The 24,693-nt window shown below is 43.1% G+C and overlaps 1 protein-coding gene across 1 annotated transcript in view; it reads right to left on the bottom strand.

The window, feature by feature from the left end:
* cuedc2 (CUE domain containing 2) overlaps positions 1-20,750 on the bottom strand; it is a 52,840-nt gene extending 32,090 nt beyond the window's left edge. The window contains exons 1-3 of the mRNA XM_063070193.1: positions 20,632-20,750; positions 17,488-17,594; positions 1,074-1,217 (exon numbers count right to left, since the gene is read on the bottom strand). Of these exons, the coding sequence (XP_062926263.1) occupies positions 1,074-1,217; positions 17,488-17,561 (218 nt within the window). The 5' untranslated portion in view covers positions 17,562-17,594; positions 20,632-20,750. The remainder of the gene's footprint in view (positions 1-1,073; positions 1,218-17,487; positions 17,595-20,631) is intronic.
* Between the last annotated feature and the right edge of the window lie 3,943 nt (positions 20,751-24,693).

A 24,693-nucleotide genomic window follows, 5' to 3' on the forward strand; every position in this document is an offset into this window, starting at 1 on the left:
GAATTTTTTTTGCTGTGACCAAACACAATAATTCAAAATTAGGTGGTCTAAAATCAGGCTTACTAGAGATGAGACCTAATCAATGTTCTTTCATAAGGACAGCAGAATCCTTTATCTTATTCAGGATCTTCCTATTAGTACTTCCCATCGTCATTACTGCTTTTGTAAATAGATAATTTGGCTGTGTACATTTGGAGCATTATGCACAGTAATACCCAAATTGCTTGTACATGCAGTATTAATATACACATAGCACGGTAACAGGCCTTTTGGTCCAACTCATCCATGCTGAACAAGGTGCCTATGTAATATAATCCCTTTTGCCTCATCTCTCCAAGTATCTCCTATTCATGACTGGTGAAAGATCTGCGCAAGTGCACAACAATACACTGATCAATATTAGATAGTGTCTGCTAAATACAGAATGAACATGGTTTCCTCTCGTCCCTGATCTGAGGTTTTTAAACAAGAATTGTCTTTCACATTGAGGGTGTCCCAAGCCTTTACAGCCAGTATGGCTAGCAGACTAAATATTAGTGATGATTTTAGAAAAACTCCACAGCTTTTCCTCAAACTAATGCTGATTATTTTTGCATACATCAGAGAGGTATGTGGACCCTGAGCTAACATCCTATCCAAAAGAAGGCACTCTGAAAGCCTAGCATTCCTAGTGCATTGCATTGTAATATTCCTGAAGATTATGTGCCTTAATCACTGAAAAGGAACTGGAACCTCCAACACTGCAACTCAAAGATAAAAGTACAGCCAAATAAATCACAGTGGACCCTGCCGGCTGAGTGATAATTACCAACCACTCTCCTGTTTTTCAACACACCCGAGATGAAATTTCTAGTCACTCTTCAATGATCTCCGGACAGTGTCTTTAAAGAAAGAAAGCAGCAAATTTGTGGGAAAAAAACTAATATATTCCACCTGTCAAGAAAATAACAAAAGAAAGCATTTTTCCTCTTAATTTAAACGTTAGTCAAATCAGTTGGTCATTTCTGTCCTGAGGTTCTACCACAAAAACTTTAGAGATCCAGCAATGAGATATATTAGCAAGAATCCCCTACCTACTTATTTCTGCAAAGCCTGGGATGTAGGCCTCCATCATCTCGACAAACATCTCCACATCAAAATTCTCTTCCGACGAGTCTGGAGATCCAAGCTCCTCCAGCACACCAGTGATGTAGGAAAGAATTACCTCATCCATAACACTGTGGGGGCAAGGAAATATAAATATTATCTTTTATTATGTAGGAATGGTTTTGTCAAAACCAAATATATAGCATTTAAAGCATCCTTAATGAGTGCAAGATACTTTTCATTAATTTAACTCTAATGCATTAGCAAGCTTTTCTAAATCAAAGAACAGTTTGCATCAAACACCTTTAGCTTCATTACACTGATATTTGCAAAAGCTTGTAAGAAAATGATATCCAATAGATTTAGGATTGGTCAATCAAAAAACCCACTAATATTCTACAATTCCCTTGCAGGAATGGGGGGAACTAAAATACCTCATGACTCTGATAGTCTGGCATGCTCTATACTTGAGCTAGACCAGTGGAGTTTCCAGACTAGTAGATATTTTATTTTATTTAGAGATGCAGCACAGTAACAGGCCCTTCCAGCTCAACAAACCCACGCCACCAATTACACCTGTGTGAACAATTAACCCACTAATCAATACATCTTAGTAATGTGGAAGGAAACAGGAACACCCAGTGGAAACTTGTGCAGTCAGGGGGAGAATGTACAAACTCCTTGCAAGCCGCAGGAGAATTGAACCACAGCCATTGGTATTGTAATGATTGGTTATCCGTTGTATCTGATGATGATAGATTTGTGCAGTTCTGTTGTGTGTTTGTCGGGGCTGCTGAGTCCAAGCTGTGAGTGACATAGACGTCCACAATAATGGCGTGTGCTGTGTTAGCTGTGAGGAGGATGCTAAGAGGATGCAGGGTGACTTGGATAGGTTAGGTGAGTGGGCAAATTCATGGCAGATGCAATTTAATGTGGATAAATGTGAGGTTATCCACTTTGGTGGCAAGAACAGGAAAACAGATTATTATCTGAATGGTGGCCGATTAGGAAAAGGGGAGGTGCAACGAGACCTGGGTGTCATTGTACACCAGTCATTGAAAGTGGGCATGCAGGTACAGCAGGCGGTGAAAAAGGCGAATGGTATGTTGGCATTCATAGCAAGAGGATTTGAGTACAGGAGCAGGGAGGTTCTTATGCAGTTGTACAAAACCTTGGTGAGACCACACCTGGAGTATTGTGTGCAGTTTTGATCCCCTAATCTGAGGAAAGACATTCTTGCCATAGAGGGAGTACAAAGAAGGTTCACCAGATTGATTCCTGGGATGGCAGGACTTTCATATGAAGAAAGACTGGATCAACTAGGCTTATACTCTCTGGAATTTAGAAGATTGAGGGGGGATCTTATTGAAACGTACAAAATTCTAAAGGGATTGGACAGGCTAGATGCAGGAAGATTGTTCCCGATGTTAGGGAAGTCCAGAACGAGGGGTCACAGCTTAAGGATAAAGGAGAAGCCTTTTAGGACCGAGATGAGGAAAAACTTCTTCACACAGAGAGTGGTGAATCTGTGGAATTCTCTGCCACAGGAAACAGTCGAGGCCAGTTCATTGACTATATTTAAGAGGGAGTTAGATATGGCCCTTGTGACTAAAGGGATCAGGGGGTATGGAGAGAAAGCAGGTACAGGGTTCTGAGTTGGATGATCAGCCATGATCATACTGAATGGCAATGCAGGCTCGAAGGGCCGAATGGCCTACTCCTGCACCTATTTTCTATGTTTCTATGTTTCTAACTGTGCTGGATCTGGAAGTGAAGCCAATGCTTTTGCTTTCTTTCTTTGTCAGGCAGCAATTAGTACTGCTCGGTGTCTCTCCTCCAGGTTGTTGTGAGCAGTTTTAACCAAGGCTCACCAGCTGCCCCAGTCTTATACACTCTATTCATCCGTTTTGGTACTAGTCCAGTGTGTGCAATGTTAGCTTTCGTGCAGTCTTTGAACCTCTTACGGGACCTGACTCGATTCCTCTTGCCCAGTGCTTGGAGATTCGGGAATCCTTCATGTGCATGACATGCCCTGCCCACCAAAGATGTTCTTTTATAATCATAGCCTCAAAACTCGAGGTCCCAGCTCTATCGAGGAACAAGAACACCCAGAGGAAACCCAGGCAGTCATGGGGAGAATATACAAACAGCAGGGGAATTGAACCCGAGTTGCTAATACTGTAATAGTATTACACTAACTGCTTGCTGCTGTGTTGCCAGACACATATTTACTTGACTTCCTAGCTGTTACACAGCATTATAATAAAACTTCCAGTGGACCCGTCAAGATTACAGGGGGTGCATGAACCAGAGTGCCAGTGAATGAGATACTGAACCACTGGGGCATCCAAATTATTGGTCAACAGGTTATGAAGACTGGTGGGATGGAAGGCAAGAACACACAGAATCCTAACCTTCCTCTGGTGGTTTAGAAAGAATGACAGCTGAAATGTAGGAAATGCTACAGATGCAGTTGCGAGCAATGTCAATTCTGGTGGAGGGGAGACTGTGATTAAGGATAAATACCTTTGCAAGTACAGTCATGAAAAATGTCAACAGAATGGGAAGTCAGAACTGAAAAAAATGGGAAGATGAAATGCTGCAGGGAAAATGGTGAGGGATACAGTAAAAACCGCCGCATGAGTCACTGTGCTAATAATGATTGCTGATCTTGAGTCTAATCCACAAAACTGAAATAGATTTGTTAAGGAAGGGAAGAGTCAGAGACTGAGACTAACCATGTGAAAGAGAGTTGGGTGGAAGCTTGCAGCAAAAGTGATGAGATATGCGAATTTTGTCCCATTATCAGGAAGCAGCAGCAACTCAATCACCAACATACTGGGAAAAAAGGTGAAAGAGGAGCCTGTGTAGATCTAAAACATGGACTGTTGCATAGATTCAAGCTGATATTGATGAAGTTTTAAGGGTGTTGGGGATGTAAGAAATGATTCTTGGACTCTTGTAAACAACGGGTTAAAATTGCTACAAACATTCTATTCATTCTGCTCTGAGTAATCCCCTGAGGCAGGTTTCAGACTAATGATCTTGCAGGTGTCCTGAGAATGTTATGCTCTGATGGTTGGGGTCTGCTTATCAGTGGCACACAGTCTGTTTTATGTTTTCACAGGAGCTGAGCTGAGTTCCCTTATTGTTTAATGAAAGGGAGGACACTGATGGGCATTTGACAGTACATGCATTTACTTCTGGGGCCTTGGTTTGGTGGATTCTCTTAACTAGGTAATTAAGTTTTGCTCTAACTGACTTGGCTCTTTGTTTAACTGATTGCTCTTTGTATCGCTAGTCCTTATAAATTGTAGTGTTTCTGAGTGTTAATTAGAAGCTCATTGAGCTGCCAGAAAGAGAGAGAGAGAGAGAATTTCTGTCTCTTTTTGATGTTCGGCTTCAAGGTTCTCACCGGCTGCGCTCAAACAATAAACTGGTGAAAAGATTAAAGGACTTGTGTGTGGTGTGATTATTTGGTCAGGCAAATTTAAGTTTACAATATCCTAATGCATAACTGCAGGAGATGCAACATCTGCAGTTTGAATTCTCCTCTTTCTACCGTTTGTGGACCCAAACATATTTTCCCGGTGAAACTATTCACTCATACCTCTTTCAACTTAATGCATTTAATGTCCATGACAGTCTTCTCTACATTAGGGAAATGAAATGCATATTGGGTGATCACCTTGCAGAATATCTCTGTTTTGTACATCAGAGTGAGCTTGAGTTTCCAGCTGCCTGCCAATTGGAATTCATCCCAAACTCACAAACATCTTTGTCTTTGACCTCCTACAATATTAAAACAAAACCCAGTGCTGACAAGGTACAAAGGAGTGGCAGCTCATCTGACAATACAGCGAACTACAGCTCTCAGAACATCACATTGATGTAGGTAATCAGTCAGAATAGTTTGTCAGAATGAGATACAAGAAATTCTGCAAATGCTGTAAATCTGGAGCAACACACAAAATGCGGAAGGAACTTAGCAGGTCTAACAACATCTGTGAGAGAAATGAACAGACGATGTTTCTGGTCGAGACCCTTTATCAGGACTAGAAAGAAAGAGGACAGAAGCCAGAATAAAAAGGTGGAGGGTGGGGGAGGGGAGGAGCACAATCTGCAGGTGAAAAGCGAGTCCTGATAACCCGAGATAATTTATTTCAGATTTCCAACATCTGCAATATTTTGCATCTCAGTTTGGATTGGTTTTCACCCACCTCCAGTTTTTATATCTTCTCCAAATAGATTAGATTAGATTATGAGGACACACAGTCCTCTTTTATTGTCATTTAGTAATGCATGCATTAAGAAATGATACAATTTGTTCCTCCAGAATGATATCACAGAAACACAAGACAAACCAAGACTAAAAAAACTGACAAAAACCACACAATTATAACATATAGTTACAACAGTGCAAAGCAATACCGTAATTTGATGAAGACGACCATGGGCATGTAAAAAAAGTCTCAAAATCTCTTGAAAGTCCCATCATCTCACGCAGACAGTCGAAGGGAGAAACCCTCCCTGCCATGAGCTTCCAGTGCCGCAAACTTGCCGATGCAGCATCCTGGAAGCACCCGACCACAGTCCGACTCTGAGTCCGTCCGAAAACTTCGAGGCTCCAACCAGCCCTCCGACACCGAGCACTGAGCACCATCTCTGCCGAGCGCTTCGACCCCGGCCCCGGCAACAGGCAATAGGCAAAGCAGAGGATCTGGGGTCTTTCCCTCCGGAGATTCTCAATTGCACAGTAGCAGCGGCAGCGAAGCAGGCATTTCAGAAGTTTCTCCAGATGTTCCTCCGTGCTTCTTCACGTCTGTCTCCATCAAATCAGGATTGTGCACGGCACAATCCTACTTCACAAATATGATATAATTCGGAGCGCTGCGCACAGTGCGTTGCGCCACCATCTTCTCCTCCCCTCTGCAACTAGATCAGTTGCAATAAACAAATCTTTGCCATCCTCTCGGTCTGAAATGCCATCACCTATGCCTGCAGTCTTTCTTGGTCTTCACTTTTTCCAGAAATATTCCCACTCTTTCCACCACCCTCCTTTCTCTACAACTTAAATCATATTTGCTTTCTAACTTTTATTAGTTCTGATGCAAAGTCATCAAACTGGAATCTCCACTGTTTTTCTCCCTCCACATATAATGCCCGATTTGTTGAGTATTTGGAGCATTTTCAGCTTATTATTTCAGATTTCCACCATCTACATTTTTTTTGTTCTTCCAAGAGCTATTTTATCCCCAAAAAGCCACACTCATGCACATTCAGACAAGTTATAGCACTGCAAATGAGGTGCACTTTTATTTAATTAAATCAGTACTCACTGATTATCAAATTACTACATGCAAATGACTTTGTCTGCTCAATGGAGTACAATTAGAGGATGCCGAGAGGGTTGGGTTTAGAGAAGATGCTAATGTTTGTTCACTTCTACTGTAGATTTGAGGATTTTATGAAGTCAGCATTGATGGTATATCTCCAGTGCTTTGAAGCACATACTGCAGGCAGTCCAGGTCTTAAAGCTACAGTAAATGGAAGAACGGGGAGTCATTGCTACTTATAAACTAAGAACTTTGCTTTAAATTTATGGTCTTGCCCTTCAAACAGGTTTTCCTCACCTAGTGCATAAAGGCAATGTTGAATTTCATCATTTGCTGAGTTGGCGGAGAGATGTGGAAAGTGATAACATTTTTTTAAGATCTCACTTTAACCGATTACAAGACCAACCTGTGCGTCAATGACAGCAATGACTCCCTTCCTGATAGACTGAATGCCTTCTATGTACAATTTGACACAATGAATGATGTGACATTGAGGAAAGCATCCCCCCCCCCAAGGAACAGGCACCCTCTGATTGCAGCTGAGGTGAGAAGGATCCTAGCCAGGGTAAGCCCATGCAAAGCTGAGGGGGCCAAACAACATACCTGGTCAGGTGCTGAGGGATAGTATGGCCCAGCTAAGAGGTCTTAATGAACATCTTTACAACAGTCCACTTCCCTGCAGGCTTCAAGGCAGCCACCATCATTCTGGTTCCCAAAAGACAACGGTAACTGGCCTAAACAATTACTGTCCAGTGGCAATGACCTCAACAATCATGAAGTGCTTTAAGTGGCTGGTAATAGATCATATAAAATCCCACCTTCCAGTTACATTGAACCTATTCCAGTGCGATTAACGCTCAAACCGGTGCACTGATAATGCCAAGCCTTGGCCCTCCACTCCATCCTGTCCCACCTAGAAAACGATATCTGATACACCAGGTACATCGATTTCAGCTTTGTGTTTAACACAATCTTCCCTCAGAGGCTGATGGGTAAACTGTCCTCAATGGGACTCAACACCTCTCTGTAACTGGATCTAGGACTTTCTGAAGGGAAAACCACAGTCAATCAGAGTTGGCAGCAACATCTCATGCTGAGCACTGGTGCCCCCCAGGTTTGCATGTTCTGCCCACTGCTGTTCAATCTTGCTGACTCACGAATGTGCTGCCAGCTCCAGCTCAAAATGCATCAAATTCACTGATGATACAACGGTTGGCCTCATCAGCAACAATGATGAGTCGGTACACTAACAGGGGGTATAGTGACTTGTTAAATGGTGTGAGAACCTGAGTCTCAATGTGGGCAAGACAAAAGGGATGATTGTGGACTTCAGGAAGGCACAAGGTTGACCACTTTCCATTGCACATCAATGACTCTGCTGTTGAAAGAGTGAAGAGCACAAGTCCCTTGGTGTGCACCTAATGAAAAGATCTAACCTGGACCTACAACACCTCCTCAATAGTCAAGAGGCACTGCAGCGTCTACATTTTCTGAGGAGATTGGGACTTGCAAGGCTCCCTCTCCCCATTTCAAAACCTTTCTACAGGAGCATCATCGAGAGTGTACAGTCTGGCGACATCTTTATGTGGTACGGAAGCTGTAGCACATCGGACCGCAAGGCTTTACAGATCATAGCAATCTCCCTCCTCCTGTTTGTGACATTTACCAGGGTCATTGTATACACAAGGCCCAAAGCACCGTTGAGGATCTCTACCACCACAATCTCAATGGCCCCTACCGTCAGGAAGGAGCTACAGGAGCATCAGGACTAGAACTGCCACTGGGTAACAGCTTCTTCCCTCAGGCTGTAAGACTAATGAATACCCTGCCACCACTGAGGTCACTAGGACAGCAAGCTCTTTACTGTTTAGCTGTGCTGCGCACTACATACACTTTGAATTATATTTTATTAACTTACTTGTGATAATATTTTGTTTTACTTGCTGTGTCTGATATATGTTTTGTAGGTGCACCATGCTCCAGATGAATATTGTTCTGTTTGGTTGTACACAGGTGAATTTCCCTGGGAGCCAAATTTAAGGAGAGTTCTCACAACCGCTCCTGACAGGGAGAGCCATAGGCTTTAATGACATTGCATGGAGTTCTGTGGAGTAATTAGTGGTTCCTGCATTTCTCTTCGGATTATTGTACGGTAAAGTCAAAGTAAGTTTATTATCAACATATATTCGTACATTCATACTGTTACGTACCCCATAACTGGGTTGCCAAACCAGCAGAAATGGATCACTCAGTTGGAGTCTGGAGTACTAGAACTAAGAAAGTTTTATTAAAGAAACAAGCAACACAGTAATCGAAAGGATAATAAATGCAACAGTTCAGCGATGATAAACACACATGTGCACAGAATTAAGATAACAGCATCAATCAAGCTCTATCGTTGTCTAGGGGTAAATGACCAAATTTCAAAGTGACTCAAAGTTCAGTCCAGTTAGTAGTTCAGTTCGCAGTAATCGTTGCCATGGCGATGGACAACGTGGGGGAAGAGAGAGATAGAACAGGAACAACTGATCATTCAGAACGGCTTCACTCACAGACCGGCGATATGGCTCATAAGCAACTTTTGGGCGGGTCCTTGGTGATGTCACCTGAGGTCACCGACTGTGACCCCTCCTCCAGATGCGGTCGATCCTCTGCAGTGAACCCGGCACCCAGGCAAGGGCGGACACACACCGGGTTCCCGCTGATCGTACCTTTCCACCCTGGCCGTTGTCTGATACTTCTCACCGACTCGTGAGAGGCGCACCGCTTCCAGGGTCTCGTTACCTCGGGTGTCGTGTGTGTCCTGCCTTAGCGAACCTGTCCCTTTTTATCCCCCTGCTGGGGTATCGCCTGTCCATCACTTCAAACAGTTCAAGGTTCAAAGGGGGGAGCCGCTCCAGACAGCTCTCTCTCCCCCGTCCCTTCATTACACATCTCCAGACGCTGCTCCATTGTTCCTTATCTCTCCTTCCCCTGAGGGCAGGTGGCAGACCACTTGCTGATGTCCCTGATGCTAACCCAGGCCAGCAAACATCTTAATTTTATGTGTATTCTCGTCACAATACATATAGTCATACATTCATTCATAAGGCCAGTGATGTTGTGGGGATGGAACTGGACTCTCTCACAGTGGTGTCTGAAAAGAGGATGCTGTCTAAGTTGCATGCCATCTTGGTCAATGTCTCCCATCCACTACATAATGTACTGGGTGGGCACAGGAGTACATTCAGCCAGAGACTCATTCCACCGAGATGCAGCACTGAGCATCATAGGAAGTCATTCCTGCCTGTGGCCATCAAACTTTACAACTCCTCCCTTGGAGGGTCAGATACCCTGAGCCAATAGGCTGGTCCTGGACTTATTTCATAATTTACTGGCATAATTTACATATTACTATTTAACTACTTATGGTTCTATTACTATTTATTATTTATGGAGCAACTGTAACGAAAACCAATGTCCCCCGAGATTAATAAAGTATGACTATGACTATGACTATGAATATATGTCACCATACATGACCTTGAGATTCATTTTCTTGCAGGCATTTACGGGGAAAATAAAGTACAGTAAAATTTATGAAAAACTATAAACAACAAAGACTGACAAACAACTAATGTGCAAAATTGTGCAAATATTTTTTAAAATATATAAAAATACTGAGAACCTAAGTTGTAGAGAACTTGAATGTGATTCTATAGGTTGTGGAGTCAACTCAGAATTGAGGTATGTGAAGTTATCCACACTGGTTCAGAAGCCTGATGGTTGACGAGTAATAACTGTCCCTGAACCTGGTGGTGCAGGAGCAAAGGCTCCTGTATCTCCTGCCCATTGATAGTTGTGAGCAGAGAGCATGGCCTTGATGATAGATGCTGCTTTCTTGTGGTAGACCTCCTTGTAAATGTACTCAATGATGGGAAAGGCTTTGCCTGTGATGGACTGGGCTATACCTACCACTTTTTGTACACTTTTCCATTTCTGCCTATTGGTGTTCCACACCAGGCCATGATGAAACCAGTCAGGATACTCTCCACTGTGCACTTATAGACAGTTGTCAAAGTTTTAGATGAAATGCAGAATCTATGCAAACTTCTTAGTAGAGGCCTCCTTTGCAATGACACTTGTGTGCTGATCCAGACTGGATCCTTTGATATGGTAAAGCCAAGGAATTTAAAGTTACTGGCACTCTCCACCTCCAATACCCTAAAGAGAACGGGCTCACAAACCTTTAGCTTCCTCCTTGCTTAGTCAATAATCAGCTTTTTGTCTACTGCCCTCACTGGGCAGCGACTAAACAACTTGTACTGCCAAGATGGAGTGGTGATAATCAAGTGATGTTGGTTGACACTTGAGGTGGTATTTCTACATCTGCCTTTGGGTTTGCTCAGTCAAAAGTTTCCTGCTGACTATGTTCATGTTGCAGATTAGCAAGAAATGCTGAGCCAGTTAACCATAAGGAGAGGATGAGGTAATTAGCTTGTCGCATGGCACCCTCAGATGGGTTGAGGTCAGTAGAAACATAGTTCCATTGGCTCTTTTGGGTTAACCACCTGATACGCTGGATCCCATTATGTGCACAAACGTAGAATCTCCCTGTTTCATTAAATATATAATGGAGCACAACCTTACAGTCAGTTAAGAACTTGATACAGTATAATCTAGTTGTGTGCCCACTCTCCAGTTATCACCTCTGCCATCTCAACTGCTAGAACAGCAGCACTGAGTTCAAGTCTTGGTAGGGGGAGATCTAGCTTGGGAGCGAGCCTTGCCTTAATCAGGATGAATCCAACTTCACTATATCCAGTAGTCTCTGTGACCTTCAGGAATGCAACAGTAGCAATAGCTTTAGTCGACTCATCACAGATAATGCAGGCCACTTTCTTGTGGGCTGTAGATAGTGGAATTGTTGTGGAGGTTCTTGAAATTTTCAAGCAATAAGATCCTAAAGGGAAGAACACCACTGTCGTCATACTTCACGTATTTCTTTAGGGATTGGGACATTCTACCCACAAGTGTCCGAGGTCAACTCTCTTAACATGAAATGTCCCTGAATATTGACTGAAGCAGCAAATTCAAGAGGGTCAAATAGGCTGTTGTTCATTGATGGCACACCATGACACAAGCAGGACCTCAGCACTACTGGGTGTGATCTTATGCAGTCTGAAATTAGACTGCGCTATGTTGTGCTGTTTTCAGCATGCTGACTGCTTATTCTGCACTAGAAAACGATTTAAAACCATTATAGACATTATAGAGAAATGCCTTTCTATGTACCTGCGTGCTTCAGTCTCAAATTCCTTCTCTCCCTCGATAGCTGTCTTGTTAAGGCTGTAGATTGCTGCAGCTGGTGAGGGACAGTTACCAAAAACATGAACTATCATTTGGTACTACAGAATCTCATTGTTCAATTGGTGGTCACAAAACCACAAGAATCTGAGGTAGTCTCGATGATCCTCTCACCACTGAGCAGTGGAACATTTGTTCGATGTCTGCCATCACTGCGGAAGACATGAGGCACATGAGGACCCCGAGCAGACTGTTATTGAGGTCAGGACCCCACAAGAGCACATTGTTCAATAATATGCCTTTCAAGTGTACATTTGAATTAAAGATAATTCATATTTGTGCAGGTTTCTGGGGGTGGTAAACGTCAAAGCTGGGCAAATACCAGTTTTCTTTGTTGGGATCTGATGAAGCAGCTGTCTCAGTATGATTATGCCTGAAGAGTCTCTCCATGAATTCCACATGATGACCTTTCATTTCTGGTTTCCTTCTCAATGTGAGACTGAGGGACATCAGTTGACTAAGGGCTTGCTCTGATTTGTTCAATAGGGGTTGTCAAGGAGAGCAGAAAGGAAGAGGAGCTACCCAACTGTTTCACTCGTCATTGCTAAACTTTTTGCTCATGATTCAAAGGTAGACCTTGTCTTCGATGGAAAGTGCCAGCTTATAATCATCTTCCAAGTGACAAAGGACCAGCTTGTCTAAATCTGGTTGAGCAGAGTTATGTTACAACACTTTGTTTGTTTACCTACAATCTACTCTCACAGGGTCTGAAATTACTTGGGTGCCTGTTCTCCAGGACTTCAGTTTTAAACGTACTGACAGTGGGCCGATGAGCACCATCAAGTCAGATTTCACCCACTATGACCAACTGAGGTCCAGTCGCTTGACATAAGGTGCATAAAGCCAACTATCGCACTGTTCACATGGCCTTAAGTTCACGAATGGTGTCTCTGCCAAGTAACAGGAGAACCTCAGGAGAGTCAAGTGTGGGAATCTTGTCAGCTACGGCCTTAATATGTGAATGACCACATGCAGCTTCAGGAGTTGGGATCTCATCCCTGCCATTCAGAATATAGTCGCACTCGATGAGGGTTAACAACGGTAAGCAGACCTCCCCTCCTACTGACTTTGCAACAAATCCACTGGCTTTTCTTCTGGCAATTTCTGAAGTTCCAAAACATGTCTTTAGAGTGTATGGGAAACAGAGCTTTGAAAATTGAATGTGTCAAAGAATATTCATTTTGTCAAAGACACATAGCTCTGATCATCTAATATCATATATGCCTTTACTTTTTGCTCAGAATATCCTTTCAGGTAGATGTTGACTAGACATATTTTAGAGCAGGATTTGCTTTGGAAGCCTTTCCCACATATCTCTGTGAATGAAGTAGCTACATCCGATGGATGCTCAGCTGGTTCCACCCGGTGCTCTGCTATTGGTGTGCTAGAACCAGTTGTACCCCAAGTTGCTGGCCCTGAATGAAATACTGATATATGCTGGTCACTGTTGCACTCAGTGTAGTATATAATAACTTTAGTCTTTTGCTTGGTGTGCTGTTGAACCACAATATTTGAAATATATTGAGTGCCCCTTTAGAAAGTTTCTCCAGTCTGCAAGTCGATTTTCCCCTGAAGCCTCTGCATTTCCTTAAGAGGTAAGGTTTCTTATGGACAGTGCAGTGCATTGTCTATCGGGGTTCATGATAGTTTTCCATTTTAGTTTTGCTGACCATGCTTTTGCTGGAGACCTCTCTGAATGAGATATTGCTGAAAGCTGAGAGCATAAAACTGGGATCATTTCACATTTCTGTGTGGTGGCAGATGAAATCCACAAAGAATGAAAATGGAGGATAGAGGGTATTATTCTTCATTTTACACCTGAGACTCTCAGTCACACACTGTTCTTGCATATTGCTCAGTAGTTTCTCCGCTGTAGGGTTTACTCCTCTTGCAGTGTCCTAGAAACTCAGTCCTGGTAGGTAACCCTCGTTTTTTGCGGCTTGCAGTTTTGACAACAGATCTGCAAGCTCCTGAAACTTTTGTGGTTCTTTGTGAGAGATCTTTGGAAAATGATCAAATCTACTGAACAGAGACTCTTTGATTTATTCTGGAGAGCCATAGCATTTGTCCAATCCCTGCCACAGCATTTGACACACCTCGTAGATAGATTATTAATGCAAACTGCCCTAACCCTTCTTGCACGTTACAGTGACTCCTCTTAAAGCCACTTTCAGAGGTCTAGCTCTTTGCTAGGTTTCAGATTTAGACCTTCCAAGGCATAGCGATAGCTTGACTTCCCAGAACAGATAATTGGCAGACCAGTTGTTAAACACTTTCAGTCCCACTGTGACTAGGTCTTGACGAGCCAGATCTAATGCATGTGTGGCTCCTGAGTGAGAGCATTGTGAAGACTGGTTTGGCAAATGTGTTTCCTGGGATGAATGGAATTTCCATGTCTATGCAAATAGGCTTTCTATCAGTGGCAAATCTTGACTGAGGTCTTTGTAGTGGTTGAACTGTGGAATGGGGTATTTTGAGTCATGCTGCTGTAGACCTTGACTGTCAATACTTTAGACTACATAAAAGGCATATTGGCTGAGTGGTGTGGGCAGCTTCTCCTTGTAGAGCTGAGGCACTGTCTTTTGTTATAGGCAAAATGCATTTGGACATGCTCTTTAGTAAGGTGCATTGGCTATTGTGAGGGCAAAGGATGACTGATTCTGGTTATAGACTCACCATTTTTTAAGTCAGCTCCTCTGTCATACACCTCAGCTTCACACTCTTCCTTGAGTGCATGTGATGTAACCCTATACATGTTCTCTCCATATCTATACATGCTTTTTCCATTTGCATCTCAACTTCATGCCTAGCTCAAGCTGCTCTCTTCCTTACTACTTCAGCTTCGGCACTAGCTCGTACTGTAGCTCTGCTAATTGTGGTGTCGCTTGAGCATCTTGGAGACAACAATTGAGTCACATTCTGATCCAGGTCTTGGCGATCGATATTGCTCGGGTTGGAAGCTGACCTTACTGTGCATGGTGTTCAGACGTCTCCAGTCCAATGGTGATGCCTCGGAAGACAAGCTATCTTTTCACTTTATTGCCCTCACTCTGTGTATGTACACAGTGAGGCGGTCAAGACAGAAGTTTTCTTCAGGGTTTTGAAAGTGAGATCTCTTTTTTGTTAAAAGATATTTCTGCTTCAAGGGCAAATCGAGAGTGGACAGAGATGAATGACTTTCTGCCGTGCGTTTCAAATGGAAAATAACTAACCAGTACAGGAAATGATATAAAAACAAAAGCTTATGTATAGGAAATGATGTTCATTCAAAATGACCTGCACCTCTAGAGGCCAGAACACTTTGATTCTGAGTGACAGGTTATTATCATGGCACCATTCAAACAGATTTTCATTCTTCCTCCAGTATGCCGATGTCTTTGACTCGGCCAACAACAGTGGTGCCATCAGCAAACTTAGATATGATATTGGAGTTGTAATTAGCCACACAATCATAGGTATAAAGCAAGTAAAGCAGGGGGCTAAGCACACAGCCTTCTGGTGCACGTGTGCTGATGGTGATTGCGGAAGAGATGTTGTTGACAATCTGTATTGACTGGGGTCTGCAAGTGAAGAAATTGAGGTCTAGTTACATAGGGAGTTAGATTATGCACACTGCCCTCTAGATGGAAGGAATTCAGAGAGTAACTCTTCTGCCACTGAGAAGAGGCAGCTGACGAGGACTTTGGCAATGCCAATGCCCATGGATGACAGCAGGAAGATGTTACTGTACTTACTGCTGTCAGATTTGCACCCTATTTTGAAGTCTCTAAGATTCCCTGGCATGTCCTCTTCTCAGAACTGGACAATAATGTTGTGGATTTGTGACTGAAGCACTCGCTGGCACGTTTTAGAACCTCATCAGTGAAAGAGCTTGCTCCAAAGTGTCTCTTGTTTTTCAGTTGATATATGGGCTTTGTGACCTCTTGGGCAGAAAAGGCAACAAGCCTAGGACAGTCAGATTTCTGGTCAATGGAGTCAAGTTCAGCAAGGTGGCAGACAGGGGCAGGCCAGGCTCAGGAGTGAAGATGGCGAATGGAGAGCATCAGCAAGTTAGAACATGACAGGAACCAGACCACCAGAGTGCACACTGCCTTATCCAGCCTGTTATCATCAAAAAACCTGACACTAAAACACTAGATGTTATTGCTCTTAAGGATCCTGCAAAGGTAGCTCTTTTCAGCAGAGCCTCATAGGTAACCTGATGATTTCCAGCCACAACTGGTTCAGTGTTTGGATTGCCCTGAAGACCAGAGAAACCAGGGGAAGATTTGATCAGAATGACAAGGAGATCTAGTTCATTAACCACAAATGCATTCATTTAAACTCCATCACAACCCAAGGAGCTCTGCAGGTACCTGAAGGCTGAGGTCCAGCAGAAAGCCCATGACCTGAAGAACAGATAGTGGGTGGAAAGAGTACAAGATATCCAGCAACTCCACAACTGCCATGACACACTCAGCTTTGGGGGCACCATCATGCCACTGATAGCCCAGACACTGGCCCCACCTCAATGACAGCCAAAAATATAGGTGAACCTAACAATCACAGAGAGGCAATCACTGCCCACTGAAAAGAACACTTCAAAAATCCTCAAAACCATAACTCTGTCCATAACCTGATGTGGGCATACTTATACCTAATACACAGACCCCAGGGCTCAAACAGTGCACGCTGACCACAGTGCCCACCCATATCCCTCTAATCCTTGCTCTTCCATGAACTTATCCAAATGCTTCCTGAATTATATTATTGCAGCTCAACCAAATATTTTCCTGACAGTTCGTTCAACATACTCAGCATTCTCTGTGTGTAAACGTTTGCTCCTCAGCTGCCTTTTAAATCTTCCCTCCTCACCCTAAATATGTACACCCCATTTTTGGGCTCCCCAACCTGGGGAAAAGATTTCTTTAGGCATCTTTCTTTATCTATGCCTTATCTAACTCTATGCTCAAAGCCCAGACAGATGAAGGCCAACGTGCTACATATCTTTTCAGCAACCTCTCTACCCGTGACACCACTTTCAACAAATGACATACTTGTACCCCTAAGTCCCTGTGTTCCATTACACTCCCTGGAGCCTTCCGATTCATAGTACCAGTCCTACGCTGATTTGACTTTCCAGAATACATCACCTTACACTTATCTGTATTGAAATCTATTTGCCAGTGCTGAGCCCAATTCCCTAACTGATTGAGATCCCCTTGTAATTATGACAACTTTCTTCACTATCAAACAACATCTCCTAATTTTGTGTCATCTGCAAACTTACTGATAAAGCCTTGGTCAGAATCCATTTCAAGTTTGGAGTAAAAATACTCATGTGGGCAAAAATGAATAAAAGCATTGAGTTTCCAGTCATCCTGAGAACTCGTATTCTGCAGACATTTTCCTCTGCATCAGAATGTTCAAGGTATGTAAACATGCCCTGTCCAGTACAGGAGAACTGCTACACTGTCTGATGTAATATCTTTCAAATGGGGTGTTAAAATACTCAATTGAATGTGAAGAATCATAAAAAGAATTCTCCCAACTGTCTTGTCAATATCTACCCTCCACCTGACTTCGGATTACCCAATTGTACTTCATTACCGAGGCTTTGTCAAATTTCCATCAAAGAATATAGTTCCAAGAATAATCAAGAGGCTGCACATGCTCTATGATCCATAGTTGGAAAAAGCTCTTCGTAAATGGAAGCTTCTTCATTGCGTTCATCACTCACCTGAGATCAGCATCAGGGATGTACGAGTGAACAAACTGGGCCAATGAGTCATGGATAATTTTCTCCAATGTCATGGTACCAGTTGCTGAAGAACTACAAGGTTCCACCTGCAAAAGCAAAGCACGTGTATAGTCGCACATTGAAGTGGAAAGGACATTAATTTAAAATAACAGAGGATTTCTCAAGTTTAAGTTCAATGTCATTCAATCGTATACATGTATACTGACAAACAAAACAATGTTCCTCCGTACCAGGGTGCACAACACAGTACATATAACTCACACACAGCACAAAGTAATATCACTACAAATAAACTGACAAAAAATAAAATATATTCTAAAAGACTGATATCTAGGATAAGATGTATTTACGACACAAGCTAAAACAGTATAATGCTACTGGTACTTTATACCTGATGAAACCTGGATGGTGGCAGGGAGTTCAGTAGTTCTTACTGCTTCAGGAATGAAGCTATTTCCTAATCTAACAGTCCCTGCCCTAATGCCATGGTACCTCCTACCTGATGGTAGGGGGACAAAGAGATTGTGGAACGGATGGGAGGGATCTTTGAAACTGCTAAGGGCCCTGAATATGCAGTACTCCTGATAAATATCTCAGATGGGTGCAAGAAAGACCCCGATGATCCACTCAGTAGTCTTGACAACCCTTTGTAGGGACTTGCGGTCAGATGCCTCGCAATTCCTGCATCAGACAGTGATGCAGCTGGTCAGGACACTTATCTCGTTAGCGATCTCATCCTTGTTCTTTAGATTAAATTGTTTTAAATCTTATATATATGTAATACTGAAACAAAATCATGATACACGGACAGTCTGTTGCCAATTAACTCATTACATTTAAAATGCAAATTCTATTTTCAAATTTACAGTACTGTGCTAAAGTCTTTAACACATATATATATAGCCAGGGTGCCCAAGACCTTTGCACAGTACTATAGTAATTTTATATATTTCACTGTACTGCTGCCACAAAAAAAACAAATTTTATGACGTCAATGATGATGAACTTGAGTCTGATGTGGGTCTCAACTGGAGACTGAGAATGGGAAGGGGGAGGGAAGGAGTGGGAAGCACCGAAGAGATATTCTGTAATTATTAATAAACCAATTGTTTGGAATCAAATGACCTTGCCTTGTGTCTCAAGGCTGTTTGTGTCTGCACCCACGCCACCTCCTGCCCCTGGCACTCCTCTTCTGCCACCTGTCCCACACCCCTCTGCCGGCAATGCACTCTCACCATTCCCAACATCCTTTGCTCCCACCAGATTTACAAACTTGCTCTCTGCTCCACGTTGACAAATACAGTACTGTACAAAAGTCTTAGGCACCTACCTACATATATGTGCCTAAGACATTTGCCCAGTACTGTATACCACAAACATTAGCCTTTTCTCAATTTCCCCCCCCATACTTTGCCGTTTATCACTAATTCTAGCACGTGTATGTTGAGGGTAAACTGGATTAACTGTCACCACTAATACTGGCATCAATATACCTCTCGTACCTCGTAAAGTGGCTACTGAGTGTATGTTCACTTTGGGTGAGGGTAAACTGGATTAACAATCACATGGTTAGCATGAGTCAATAAATTCCCTGTCCAAGAAACAATGGTGTCTATTAATTGATATCTGTTGATTCCCCAGGGCATTGTTCTAATTAAAATAATAAGAACCCATCTCTCTCCTTGAGTCTTGATTATTTGCTTTTTCTTTTTAAGTTATTTTTCTCTCCACCCCTCGGAGTCATGGGTCACATCTAACAAAAGCAGCAGAAATTATCTTATTGCTTCTTGGGTGTCAAGATAAAAGTAAGTAGTGGTGATTAGGTTCAGAGACTTTCACAGATTTCAAATTAGCCAGACCATTTTTCTTCAGCCATGACTGGGAACCACAACAAAACTTGTGATGACAAACCGGACAACCAGGGGCTTTCTGTTTCTGTCAGTTTAATATACTACACAAGTTTTCTCCATTTGTAGCCTAGGGAAAATATGGCATAACACAAGTGGTTTAGGGCAATTGGGCTGAGACCCGAATGGCAGAGAAACATCAGGTACTATCAGCCAGAGATCATTTTATCACATCTGTGGCTGAACAGGCTTCATTTCAAATACACAATCTTATCTTTTATCAGGTGAATCAGGTAATTAGATTAATTCGTGATTACGTACGATTCGATGATACATTCAATTAAATGTCCTACTGCTCTTTCTAACTTTCCTTAAGTTTTTAAATTGGAATACTGTATAGGAGGGCAGAGTACTCACATCTGATTGGTCACCGGTAACCATTTCATGGAATATAGATTAGCAACCTAGTCCACCAATCAAATTGTTAGAAATAGACAGATTCTGTTTTTGTGAACACAATTGGAATGCGTTAAATTGCAGATCGCCGTGTTTAGATTTATTTTTGACTGTGGCATTTATTACTATTTAATTGAATATATATACAAAAACATTTTTCCCGGCACTTATCTAATTTACTCGTTAATACATAGCACTCAGTGTTCACGCCCCATTCAGCTCCTTCACCATCCACTCCATGTATTTGCCTCCTTCCCAGATCAAAATTGAAATGTGGTTGAGGGGGGGAGATGGATCTGCTCTTTTGGGGGAGAAAATTGAAAATTCTGCTTTACAGCCACTTCTGTCACCTCCTTTCAACGGTACAAACACTCCGTTTCTCCGGGCTCTGAGAGAGAGAGTACAGTATAGGAAGAGGTACTTAGTGGGATCAGCCTCAAGCTCCCTGTGTGGGTGACAGGAAAGGTTTGCAACCTCAAACGTCATCCGTTTCCCCCCTCCACTGATGGAGCCGCACCTGCTGAGTGTTTCCAGGGAACTACTGCATTTCTGATTTGCTACATCAGAGATTTAAAAGATTTTGATTCCCTGCGTTGATGAACAGCTAAGGCAGGGATCAGACAATACAGCCAGCTTGCATCTTCGATGGCAAGCTTGTGGAGCATTGTCTTTACAACCGACGGGCAGTGCCCGGGTATGTGGGCGGAGGGTCCAGTTATTTGTGCATCCGGCACTCCTGCCGTGGGATTCGTGCTTCACCTCTTCCCCGGCCCGTCATCGTTCCCTCCGCCAATTCACCGAGCTCCAGTGCCTTACTTACACCGTTCCCGGCGGCAAACCGTCCCACTGCACAGACTGCAGCCGATCCCGGCGATAAACAACTCCAAATTGCGTGGAGGCCAACAACAAATCCCGCTCGCCGCCCGCGCGCACGTTCATTTCCCGCCCGCCGCCCGCGCGCACGTTCATTGCCCGCGCGCCGCCCGCGCGCACGTTCAATTCCCGCCCACCGTCCGCGCACACGTTCACCCCCAGGCCCTACCCCACCAACCGCGTGCATCGAGCGTGCATTCCCGTCAGCAATAAATGCAGCCCAGAGTACACGACTTTAACTAAGTTCCACTTAGTTAGCTTTTCCCCTCTAACAGAGGCGATCTTAGTCCCCCTGCCCCGTCAGGATGCCAAGTTCATCTGTCTCTGAGCCTACTTCTTTGGCAAAGATTCCCCACTGCTCACCTTCTCTTGACTTCAACCCTCTCCTTCTTGGACACCTAGTCTTCTGCCCACTCTGGATCTTATCATCACTAACAGCCAACAAGATCAGCTATCTTTCTTATTTTAACCTTATGCACTGCCCTTCACACTCTCTCCCTCTCTCTCTCTCACACTCTTCAATTTAAAGTGCATGGTGAAAAGACCATAAGATATAGGAGCAGAATTAGGGCATTTGGCTCATTGAGTCTGCTCTGCCATTCCATCATGGCTGATCCAACTTTCCCTCAGCCCCATTCCCCTGCCTTCCTCCATATCCCCTCCAGCCCTGACCGGTCTAGATTCTATCAACCTCTGTCTTAAATATACATAAAGACTCAGCCTCCATAGCTGCCTGCGGCAAAGAATCCCACTCTCTGGCTGAAGAAATTCCTCTTCATCTCCATTCTGTATTCTAAGTTCTATTCTAAAATAGCCCCTCTATTCTGAGGCTGTGTCCTCTGGTCTTAGACTCTCCCACCACAGGAAACATCCTCTCCACATCCACTTTATCAAGGCCTTTCACCATTTAATAGGTTTCAATAAGGTCACCCCTCATTCTTCTGAATTGCAGTGAATACAGGCCAAGAGCAATGAAACACACTTCATATGAAAATAATTCAATCCAGGAATCATTTTCATGAACCTCCTTTGAACCCTCTCCAATTTCAGCACATCCTTTCTAAGACCAGGGGCTCAAAACTGCTCACAATACTCCAAGTGAGGCCTCACCAGTGCTTTATAAAGTCTCAACATTATATCCTTGCTTTTATCTCTTGAAATTAATACTAACATTGCATTTGCCTTCCTCACTACGGACTCAACCTGCAAATTAACCTTTAGGGAATCCTGCACAAGGACGCCCAAGTCCCTCTGCACCTCAGTTTTTTGTATTTTGCTGTTGGACTCCGGCCGTATTCCACTGAGATACAACACTGGGCGTCACGGGAGGTTGTTCCTGCCTGTGGCCATTGAACTTTGCAGCTCCTCCCATGGAGGGTCAGACACCCTGAGCCAATAGGCTGGTCCTGGACTTATTTCCATCTGGCATAGTTTGCATATTGTTGTTTGATTGTTTGTGGTTTTTGTATTGCTATATTTATGTTCTATTCTTGGTTGGTGCGGCTGTAACGAAACCCAATTTCCCTCAGGATCAATAAAGTATATCTATCTATCTATCTATCTATCAATTTTCTCTCCATTTAGAAAGTAGTCTACTCTTTCATTTCTTCTGCTGTACAGTTCACCATACACTTTCTGACACTTCAATCTGTCATTTCTTTGTCCATTCTCTTAATCTGTCTAAGTTCTTCAGTAGCCTCTCTGCTTTCTCAAAACTATCTGCCCCTTCACCTATCTTCATATGATCTGTAAACTTTGCAACAAAGCCTTTAATTCCATCATCAAATCATTGACATGTAACACAAAAAGAATCGGTCCAACACAGACCACTCTGGAAAACCACAAGTCACCAGCAGCCAACCAGAAAAGGCTCCCTTTATTCTCACTGTTTGCCTCCTGCCAATCAGCTACTGCTTTATCCATGCTAGAATCTTTCCTGTAATACCACGGGCTCATAGCTTGTTAAGCAGCTTCATGTGTGGCACCTTGTTAAAGGCCTTCTCAAAGTCCAAGTACACAACATCAGCCAATTCTCCTTTGTCTATCCTGCTTGTTACTTCTTCAAAGAACAGACTTGTCAGGCAAGATTTTCCCTTGAGGAAACCATGCTGACTATGGCCTATTTGATCATGTGCCTCCAAGTACCCTGAAACCTCATTCTTTGTAATCAACTCCAATATCTTCCCAGCCACTGAGGTCAGACCATCTGGCCTATAGTTTCCTTTCATTTGCCTTTTTCCCTTCTTGATGAGCGCAGTGACATTTGTCAGTTTTCCAGTCTTCTGGAACCATTCCAGAATCTAATGGCTAATGCCTCCACCGTCTCTTCAGCCATCTCTTTCAAAACCCTGGATTGTACACCATCTTGTCCAGGTGACTTATCTAGCTTCAGACCTTTCAGTTTCCCAAGAATCTTCTCTTGAGAAATTGTAACTTCACATATTTCATGACCCCTGACACCTGGAACTTCCACCATATTGTTAGTGTCTCCCACAGTGAAGACTAATGCAGAATACTTACTCAATTCGTCCGCCATTTTGTTGTCCCCCATTATTACCTCTCCAGCATCTTTTTCCAGTGGTCTGATATCCACTTTCACCTCTCTTTTACCTTTCATGTATCTAAAGAAACTTTTGGTATCCTCTTTAATATTATTGGCTTGCTTACTGTCATATTCCATCTTTACCTTCTTAATGACTTTCTAGTTACCTTCTGTTGTTTTATAAAAGCTTCCCATTAATTTTGTTCTATTATATGACCTCCCTTTTGCTTTTATATTGGCTTTTTCTTCTCTTGTAGCTATGTCATTTTGCTTTTAGAATACTTCTTCCTCTTTGGGATGTATATATCGTGTGCCTTCCGAATTTCTTCCAGAAATTCCAGCCATTGTTGGTCTGCTGTCATCCCTGCTAGTGTTATTTTCCAATTAATTCTGGCCAACTCCTCTCTCATGCCTCAGTAATTCCCTTTACTCCACTGTGATACTGATACATCTGACTTGAGCTTCTCCTTCTTAAATTTCAGGGTGAATTCAATCATATTATGATCACTTTCCCCTAACCTTAAGCTCTCTAATCAATTCTGGTCATTGCACAATACCCAATCCAGAATAGCTGATTCCCCAGTGAGCTCTAAAAAGCCATCTCATAGGCATTCTACAAATTCCCCTCTTGAAATCCAACACCAACAAAGACATCCATCTCCATTCTTTCTTTATGTACCCTTAAAACTACTATATTATAAGTTTTGTTAATATTGGTAAACATTTATTGGTCACATACACAAAAGCTGGAGGAACTCAGCAGATCAGGAAGTACCAATGGAAATTAATTAACTGTTGATAGTTAACCAAGAACTTCCTTCAGGACTGAAAAGGAAAGGGGAAGACACCAGAATAAGAAGGTGAGCGTAGTGGAAGTTAATAGTTAGAAAGTTTTAGATGAAGCCAGGTGGAAAGATAAAGTGCTGGAGAAGAAGGATTCTGAAGGGAGAGGAGAGTGGACCATATGAGAAAAGGAAGGAGCAAGGGACCCAGGGAGAGGTTGATAGAAAGGCGAGAAGATATAAGAGGCCAGAGTAGGTAATAGAACATAGAACATAGAATAGTACAGCACATTACATGCCCTTCGGCCCACAATGTTGTGCTGACCCTCAAACCCTGCCTCCCATATAACCCCCCACCCAAAATTCCTCCATATACCTGTCTAGTAGTCTCTTAAGCTTCACTAGTGTATCTGCAGGGTGGGGGAGGAATTTTTTTTACCAGAAGGAGAAATCAATATTCATTCCATCAGGTTGAAGGTTACCGAAACAGAAGATAAGGTGTTGCTTCTCCACCCTGGCACGTGATGGAATGGGAACTGGAATTAAAATGTTTGGCCACTGGGAAGTCCCACTTGTGGTGGTTGGAGCAGAGGTGCTCGATGAAGCAGTCCCCCAAATTACAATGGGACTCACCAATGTAGGGGAGGCCGCTTTGGGAGCACCAGACACAATGCACGGCCCCAGC

Source organism: Mobula hypostoma, chromosome 18, assembly GCF_963921235.1.
Source record: "Mobula hypostoma chromosome 18, sMobHyp1.1, whole genome shotgun sequence".
Classification (NCBI taxonomy): domain Eukaryota; kingdom Metazoa; phylum Chordata; class Chondrichthyes; order Myliobatiformes; family Myliobatidae; genus Mobula; species Mobula hypostoma.